This window comes from Cyprinus carpio, chromosome A2, assembly GCF_018340385.1.
Source record: "Cyprinus carpio isolate SPL01 chromosome A2, ASM1834038v1, whole genome shotgun sequence".
NCBI lineage: Eukaryota > Metazoa > Chordata > Actinopteri > Cypriniformes > Cyprinidae > Cyprinus > Cyprinus carpio.
In genome coordinates this window covers 13,036,834-13,046,307 of record NC_056573.1, presented here as the reverse complement: position 1 = coordinate 13,046,307, position 9,474 = coordinate 13,036,834, and the positions used below count along the sequence as shown (strand labels likewise).

The 9,474-nt window shown below is 35.7% G+C and overlaps 1 protein-coding gene across 1 annotated transcript; it reads right to left on the bottom strand.

Annotated features, from left to right (window-relative positions):
• Positions 1–1,797: 1,797 nt before the first annotated feature.
• On the bottom strand, positions 1,798–5,992 carry LOC109106201 (tocopherol (alpha) transfer protein). The gene is made up of 5 exons (XM_019119576.2): positions 5,621–5,992; positions 4,061–4,214; positions 3,784–3,977; positions 3,459–3,569; positions 1,798–3,373 (listed from the first exon to the last, which is right to left on the bottom strand). Exons 1-5 carry the CDS (start codon positions 5,813–5,815, stop codon positions 3,164–3,166), a joined length of 864 nt encoding a protein of 287 aa, XP_018975121.1. The 5' UTR covers positions 5,816–5,992; the 3' UTR covers positions 1,798–3,163.
• Between the last annotated feature and the right edge of the window lie 3,482 nt (positions 5,993–9,474).

Here is a 9,474-nt window from a genome sequence, read left to right as displayed (position 1 = left end):
GTGGATACCTGCGAGGTAAGACCGCCCAGCTCTGCCCCTGTATTTTCCTGCCAGCACTGGAACGTGGCAAGATGGAAGGCTGGATTTATCGCGAGATACAATCCATATCTTTTCACAAACAGTGTGGTGAATGCAAAACAGTTCACACAATGATCATAATTTTTATCTTTGCGTATAACGGTCGAATGATTTTATCGTGTTATGTGTGAAATAGAGCTTGCGTAGGTTGTGATTTGCACAATTACTGCTGCCTGGACTCTGGAAGTAAGGTCTTTTCTGCCTCCAGTTTACTTGCAAAACTAGCCCAGTTGCACATTACGTTAGTTTTATTAATTTACAAATGCAACTGAATTTGTCCTAATAATCCTTTATATTGTGAGGGGGTGAAATTAACAACGAAAACTGTACTTTTGTCTTGGTACAAATTGTTCCATTGACTATAAGTTGTGCCCCACCCCCTTTCTGCTTTTGTCCACCTCATCCTAAAGTGACTTTAGTAAGTAGTGTGGAACTTTATACTTATATGAGTTTAAAACCTGTTGAAACTGTAATTGTTTTCAAACTGTTAAACACTCTTTCCTTCATATTCAAATAATTACGATTTTTCTTGAATTATTTTCTTGAATTTATTATTTATGGTAGGTTTTGTGATCACCCAGTTTGATACAAAGAATGACGTACTGTTTGCTTTTCAGATGTAATAATTGTAATGATAAAATGGGACAATTTCCCCAGGAAATTGCCTTTTTCTTAAAAGAATCACAAACAATTTAAGAATATGCATGAGAGTACTTGAGCAAATTTGTTTGTCATTAAATGTTTTGTCAAAAGCTTTAGTTGAATTTGAATTATTCTAACCTATGGCAATGCTGCCACACTACACACTTCTAGACTGGATTAAAGACTGCAGCTGTGTGTGCAAAACTAACTATAACTGTATTAACACATTTATTCAGTGCTCTTCAAATATAAACATGCCACAATACTCTTCCTGTGTTAGTTGGGTTAATGAGGTGTGGGAACCATTTGGGCCTCTCCCACCATTTGGCATTCCAAGTGTCATTGTAATTCAGAGTGTAGATCTTCAGGATACATTTGCCTATACATTCTGAAGTGGTAGTTGCCACTATATAATGTTGCGCAGTAGCGCTTTGGATATCACTGGTTGTTAGTGTGGCATGCTGTTAAAAAAAAAACCCTTCTGTTATAGTGTATTTTTTATTTGTTTTTACCAGCAGAGGGCGTGCAATAATTTCCTAAAATATAGCCTCAATAAAGTCAACAATATTCTCACAGTATGACAAAAGTTGTAATTTCTTTGCGTCAGTCTCATTACCAGGAGATTATTTTAAGTGTGATTTGGTGGGTGATGTGCACAGAGTGAATACAATAAAAATGCAGACAAATTGTACAGATAGTACCCCCTAGAAAAACATGGGAATATGGTCCTTACGCAATGACACTATGGTGAAATGGAGGGATTGTTATTTTAGGATGTTCTTGGTTCCCTCTGGAGATTCATTCAAGTACAGTCCCTAATCAGACTAAAAAAATATGGTTTTAAATGATTTCTTGGTGGCTTATTTTTACTATTAATAATATATCTTCTTATTGTTTATATCTTACAATTTTATCATATCTTTAATAAAACTTTTATAAGAATTAAATATATTAAGAATAAGCAAGGAATGGAGTGCTTACCATAGCCACCCAATTGGATTTTGCAGATAATTCTGAATAACACAGATTTCAAAAATCAGTTGGGGAAAGAATTTCACACAGTGACCTTTGCAATTGTTTGGCTGCCAAGTTTATTTGAGTTGCACATTGTGTATTAATATATCTGTGTATAACTTTTTATCATTACGATAATGTACATTAAATAAAAAAAAAAAAACTGAAACAATAGTCATAGTTTGATAATAAGTGAGGACATCACAATTAAATAATATAAAACAGTCCTTTTCTTCTGTCTTTAGACACACTGTCTGACAGAAAGAATGCAACAAACCGAACTATATACATGGTTTCAGAAATTCACATTTAAGGAAATCTGTAAACATGAAGAGCTCCAGTAAGGTCATTAGTCTCTGTTTATATTTGTTTAAGAGTCAGAGCAAAAGGCAACAGACCAAAGTGCAATTTTGTAATCCCACTTGGTTTAGACTAAATAAGTACATGTCTTCAGCTGTTTATTTATTTAAAATTCAGCAAAGGCTAATAAATGCTGCAGTTTACAGTTACATTACAGATCATTTGCCTTAAGAGCAACAATATAATGAAGCAGCTCGTGATAATTGATATCTAACTTCTAGAAGCACAGAGACTTATGTAACATCCTGAGTTATGTCCATTGTTATGAAAATACAACAATAAAGACAATTCACAAGGAAAAGAAGGCACTTTGATATTTCGGTCACGCACAACATTGTACAATGCTTGTGTTATTTACAAGTGACTGTGGAATCATCCTAAAAGTAAACACAAAATATGATATCTGATGCTATATTGTAACTTCAGAGGTATATCAAGTACTTGCAGTGAATATCTGTGTGCTACAGAATTCTATAAAATCACATTAATCAAAAATATGACTTAGTCAAACTAAGTAACTGTGAATTACTTTTTTTTCAGTCTGGAATATTAGGAGACTTAAAAAGTTGCACCATTAATTCATGTATAATATGAAAAAAAGAGTATAAGTATATAAGCAAAGCATATATGTTTACACTAACATGCTTTACAATTTAAAGGAATGTTTCACCAAAAAATAAAAATGTACTCACTCTCAGGCCATCCACAGACAAATTTGTTTAGAACTGTTTTGGACTTTTTTCACTTATAAACAGAGATTAATCTCTTTCTCTCATTATTCATATTAGATGACTTTTCCACTGGAGAAAGCAATATTATGGATAGAGGACTCTTTGAACTCTCATTCTAATGGCACCCATTCACGGTAGTGATGTACTGCTAAATTTCTCTGAATCTGTTCCAGTGGAGAATCTTAAATGGCCTGAGGACAAGTACATTTTAATTTTGGGATGAATTTTAAATCAGCAATATTATCCTGATTTTCAGAGACTGTGTGTAACCTGCCCCAGCAGAATCTGTTACATCATCTAGCACAAAGAGCACATGGTAAGAAATACCTTCATTGTAATCACTCAAAGGTAGATGACTGAGAAGCATCTCCTCCACCTAAGTCTAGAGAGAGCCTGTGAAGATAGTCTTCAGACTGCATGATGTACTCAGTCCAATCTTGACACACTTCATCTATGCTGGGTCCGGTTCCTCCATACTCAGGAGGGAGAATAGCTTTCGGAAAGTAATCACAGAGACTTTGGGCATATGAACTCCCATGCATATGAATCTATAAATAAAAACACACCACAGATATTAAATCTTTTAAAGTGAATACTCTTAAAATCACACATATGTACTTAAATGTGACTAACCCGTTGTTTGATTTTGTCTGGAAGAAATGGACGGATCATAGCAAAGACAGGACGGAAAAAAATAGGCTCATTTATCAAATGGATGCCACGTACTTTCAAAGGAAAGGAGTCCTGCAAAAAAGATTTGATATTTTGTTGAATGCATTTTTTAGGTAATATTAAAACCTTGCTATAAGAGAAAGAGAATCTACAAGAAACTAAACAGGACATTGATAAGCAAGTTTTAGCAGATCAAGTTAGGGGTGTTAAAGCCAGATCTTCTACAGAAATCTGAATAAGTGGTGTCTTATAAATTTTTCATGAAAATGTTTTAATGGATACCTACTGTAAGTACAGAAGATATCTTTTTTGCCAAAGAAGGATTTATCTGCAGGGCATGTGCGAAGCACCAGTCTTGGAGATCAAAAATTGCTTTGAGTCCATTTCTTTGAGTCTCCCATTCTTGAACAATCAACTCTGATGTAATGAGGCTTACACGGAAAACCTCATAAGCTGAGAATTCTTTGGGGTTCCACTGACCTGAAAACATTTGAAATGTTGTGATATTCACCATTATAATGAGCAAAACAACTTTTTAAAAAATGGTTGGTGTATGTACTTGCCAATCCGATAGAATAGAACTCGACTTCCAGCATCATCTCGTGATCTCAAAACTCCATGGTAATTGTTTTGCAGAAGTCCAATGACAGATGATGGCCGCAGATCAGCTGTTATTTCTGGACATTCTTGTCTCAATTTATGATAGTTAATCAAAAGCTGTATTTAAAAAAATACAAGATCAATGATATGTTAGTCTCAAGTTTTTAACGTAAGAATATTATTGGGACAAAATCTTAATAACACATAATACAAAAAAGCACTGCACATTACATTGATTATGGTTGGGTTGACATCTGAATGCATCTGAATGTCAGATATAAACATATACAGTTGTGTAGATGAATTATTGTAAATCCAATTGCTAACATGGATGAAATAACTAAATTCTAGACTTAAAAAAAGAATATGTTGGTGTGCCAGAAATTTACATGTACATTAAATAAAAATGAAGAGGCAGAAAACTGCAGTAAATGGGTTACTCTAGGCCAGGGGTGTCAAACTCAATTCCTGGAGGGCCCTGAAGAGTTTTGTTCCAACCCTGCTCCAACACATGTAGTTTTAAATAAGCTTGAAGGACTTGATTAGTAAGATCAGATGTGTTTAATTAGGGTTGAATCTAAACTCTGCAGGGCTCCTGCCCTCCAGGGGCCAGTTGTTCAAAAGTAATCTGATCGGATTTTGGCCATCGGATTGGATCAAATCTTGAAAATGGGTTGTTCAAAAAAATAAAAAAAGGATTCTGAATTCGGATTAGATCACAAAATCCAATCTTGGTTTTGATTTTGATTCAATTCTCAGTTTAGTTGTGTTTAAATGTTTTAGTAAGATTGGGATACTTTTGATTAAAAAATAAAAAGGCATTCTTCTGATCCCAGCATGAGGGTGGATTTCAGGTACAAAAAATTTAAAAAATCTTTTTCTTTGAAAAACAGGTGTTGTGCCGAATTCTTCACCCCTGCCAGATTCTGCATCCCCTCGTTCAACGTCACAAAAAAAATACGCGCCCCAACCCCACCCCTAATCCTAACCCCTCCCCCACACCTACTCCTAAACCTACCAGTACCAGGGGGTGCATAATCTGGCAGGGTGCAAATTTCGGCACTACACCGGCACAAAAGTAAGATGGGTTGCCTGATCCTGGATAGCAAAACATGGGATTTCCAAATCATTCTGATCCAGAACTTTTTGAACAACTGGCCCCAGGAATTGAGTTTGACACCCCTGATCTAGGTTATAATGTGCAGTTTAAATGAACTCAAGTATATAAACACAATATAAGGAAGAAAAAAAGCAAACTATACTCAGTGATCTCATAATCATAAAAGTAAAAACAACAATTATGAAAAACAAAATAGCGATGATATGCTATTTCTTTCGCATAAATTAATTCGGAAATGAGCTGTTAGATTCATGCACTGTGTCAATGGGCCTGTCGCCTGTAAATATTATTGCTAATCAAATCACGTATCACCAACGGTATCATATACTACAGAAAGCACGCGGATTGGTTTACAAGTTAGTATCAGTTGAGTTCAGCCATCGTTTAAAGGAGTGCTACAAACCTTGAGCGCCAGTGCCACATCGAAGTCTCTCGCCTGCAGAAACCGTATCAAGAAAGTTGCCGACAAATTCAACTGTCGTTTGCTTACTTCTGCTTCTGCTTTTTGTTTCAGTTCAGACAAATACGGTGCAATCCGAATAGAATCAACAGGTAAATTATTTAATTCCTCGATGTTGTCAGCTTCTTCAGACTTCATATCTGCGCGAGTCGATCTAATGTCATGTTCTCTTAGCAGGGTGTTGCGTAAAAGGGGGCAGGGAATGAGCCCCTCACACCCCACTGACAGCTAATGTTTTTTCACCTTTGTACAGGTCAAGTTTTGTCAAACATTAACCAAGAAAACTCTGAAGACGGAATTTTCTCTCATCAGCTTAAACAGACACAAAACCCATGCCTTATTCAAAACTGAGATAAATTCCTTACAAAGATATAGTAGCCTACGTAATTCCTCCAGATGTTTAAAAGAGAGTAAACTAAGATGTAAAATGAATTAATCATATTGCTGTCCATTTCCACCGCTATTACTCAATAAATAAAGTTAATTGAACACAATAAAGCAGCCACATCTGACCATTTCTTCTGCAAATAAATAAATAAAATTTTCAAGGTATAAAACATTATTTGTCATACTGTCTAAACTGTTTGTGTGAAGCTTGTAAAGTCATATCATTTTTTATTCAGTGTTTCTTAGCTTCTAACAGGCACAGCTAGCATAACAAGTTTTATCAGGTCAGTATAGTTGCAACATATTGATGCAACCATCCCAACATGCTGTCCCTTATCACAACATTGATGTAAAAGGTTGCCATGACATAACAAAATTGTAATTTTATGTTTTAATAAAGAAACACTTTCAATAGTCTGGGATCTTCCCTTTTTAATTTGTTAATAGCTTTTTTAAAAATCAGTCTTAGAGTCTTATTAGAGTCTGATAGCTATAGATTAATTTCCTTCTCTCTTACCCTCTCTCTGTCACGTACAAGCTACAAGCACACACGCAAATAACGACTTACCTGCATATCCAGATGCACACTTGGAATACTTTCCAACATTCACTTGAACACACACACACACTCATGCATACATTACATGCACATACACATACACACACACTCACCTGCATATCACTTGACTACGTACACACAGACAGAGTTCAGGGGCCAGTTGCATAAACATAGCCACTACGTTAAGACTGTGTCTTAAGAACTAGTTTGACCAGCTAGCAGTTAGCCTGGAGATAATGAGCCCAACTTTTCTGATTAAAATTGGGCCTACATTTTTGTAACTGACTTTAAACAGTTATTTAAACAGTTAACAAATTAGATGGCTAATTTTTTAAGGCTAGTCTAAGCATTTTATGCGACCGGCCCGTGGTTTAACATCTTTAAAGACTGGTCTTTAAAGTTAGTAATGTAAATATTTTCCTCTAAAGTTAACAGAAGTAGGCCTATTATTAAATTTCAGTCTTGATTTGTAGTTCAAATGTAATGTAATGATTGTAATGATGTTAAATTTTATTGTGCTTTCTGCCAGATGTTTCTGTGAGTTTGCCTCTCTTCAATCCATCCTCCCTTCTGTGCTCTTTCTCTCTCTCTCTCTCTCTCTCTACTCTGTCTTACCTCTCTCTATCTCAATCTATACACACATGCACACACATGTATATTTCCATGAGTTCACATGTTCAGACCAGGACGGGGGCTATAGGCCCGAAGGTTATTGAGTTAAGTCTGTCCTTCTGCTCAGAGTTGAGGTATCCTTGGCCAGGTGTATGCCTAATATGTCCAGAACTTCCTGGCCATACTTCCATTCTATATAACATACAGATGTAATCTACATCTTATGGGCTCTAGATGTAGATCTCTTATGGGCAGCAGGTAGAAAAACCCACTGTTTGCTTGAGATTCCTATATGATGTAATGTACAATGCTTATTGGATCAACAACTACACCACCCCTTGCAATGTAACTATATAATGTGTGAATGTTCATTTACTTCTTTCCATGAGCTCATGCAAGGACTGAGAATGGTCGGACGGCATCGAAAGATAAAGACAGAATTATGTGTTATTTAACAAATTAATGATTAACCAAAACATGGTTACATGTTTCTTGAAAATATGTTTTTTTTTACTTAGTACTAGATTTGTATTAGATGTTTGAATTGAACCAACATAACATAATCATAGCAGCTCTCCATTTCATGGTTTGATGTGGCACGCGTTCTGCCCAAATGTAATCACTTGTATAGGCTAATGCCAGTATCCAGTTTGTATTTTTATTATTATTATTATTATTATTTTATTTATTTTTTTAGTAGTAGTAGTATTGTAAGGGTTATAAACAATCAATCAATCGTTTTGCACGTCATTTGTTGGCTAACATAGCCTATAGCTAAACTCAAGGACGCAGGGATTGAACATCTGTCTGCATGGTGACGTCACGCGCCTCCCTTGCAATGTAGCGCTCGGCGCAGTTTCCATATTTATATGTCGCTGGCTCGTTATTTATTTGAAAGTCCGCTTTAGCATTAAGCAGCGATATGAACAGGTTTGCATGGCTTCACGGAGGTATGTACATGAACTCCAAAATCTTAAAACAAACGTAGATAATAAATAAGTCAAATTCACCTTTGTGGGATGATGCAGTGATGCGGGTATTAACGCGAATGCTTCCTGCCGACAGCAGTGGGAATAAATAATAATCTTAGCAATCTTCTGCGTATTCTGGTACGATTTAATTAGCGAATATTGGGATCAATAATCTGTTTTTCTTTTAATGTTTTATATGAGGCATATATTTGGGAATTAATTTGCGTGTGTTGTCTAATGTTCGATGTTATTCTGTGTATTGCATGTCGAATATAGGCCTGGTTGCCATTATGGTTAAACTGTTATGATTTTGGTGTTTTATAGGTTACAGGGATGGAAGGCTGCATTAGATGTCTTGGATGTGCAGGCATTCTGAATGCACTGCCCCTGGCTGTGTGCTTTGTCCGTCAGAACACAGGCTTCCAGTAAGGCTCACCAGATGAGGAAACATTCAGCATTATTTAACCAGGATGAGATTCATACCTAAATAGGCCTTAAGTAAGGCTTTTGAATAAATTCACCTGTTGGCAGAATACAATTTGTGTGGCCTGCGGTGGATGGACCGAGTCATGATGTATATCTACGATGATTCAGATTTTCATCAGGCCCAGATGAATCTCTCTTTGCACTTTAGGCTCGCGCTGTACGTGTTCACAGTGGACCTTGATTTAATGTATTTCAATTAAGGCACGCGGTGAATGCCAAGAGCGAAGCCACATATCCTTCAACAAATACCTGTTTATTACTATTCTAATGATGTTTCTTTAAATTTAGGTTTAAATGCATTTATATTATATTCATAGTACACTCATTATTTATAATAGCGTGCACTGTTCAGTCAATTAGACAGGTGAGAATAAATGGTGACTGGAAGAAGCTTTTCAGTCGTCTCTGTTTGCATTAGCAAACTTTCTTTATGCAAACTTTCTTTTACAAACTAGTTTACCTACCACTATCAAGTGAAAAGAATTTTCATGCTGATTAGATCAATGAAACAAATCAATTAAAGGTAAGCCTTTTTATTTTTTGTGTATTTGTTTAAGGTTACGTTACTGATAGGGTTATGTTTTCAATTGTATAATAATAAAATAATTTGAAAATGTGTCAAAATGTGAATTCTACTGTTTTTTTTTTTTTTTTACACTTATGCATTGTGTTTTTGACAGTGTAGCCTATTGTTGCCCTATAAAGATTAGTTTCAAGCTCCCTCAAGGTTATCGTTAGGTGGTGTTGTAAAAAATGTCATGTCAGCTACCTCAACTACAACA

Excerpts from the sequence above, each read along its gene's own strand:
- LOC109106201 (XM_019119576.2), bottom strand. The coding sequence starts at position 5,815 with ATGAAGTCTGAAGAAGCTGACAACATCGAGGAATTAAATAATTTACCT. Across the intron at positions 3,978-4,060 it reads AGTTCTATTCTATCGGATTG|GTCAGTGGAACCCCAAAGAA; the intron begins GCAAGTACATAC and ends AAATGTTTTCAG. Across the intron at positions 3,374-3,458 it reads CAGACAAAATCAAACAACGG|ATTCATATGCATGGGAGTTC; the intron begins GTTAGTCACATT and ends TTTTATTTATAG.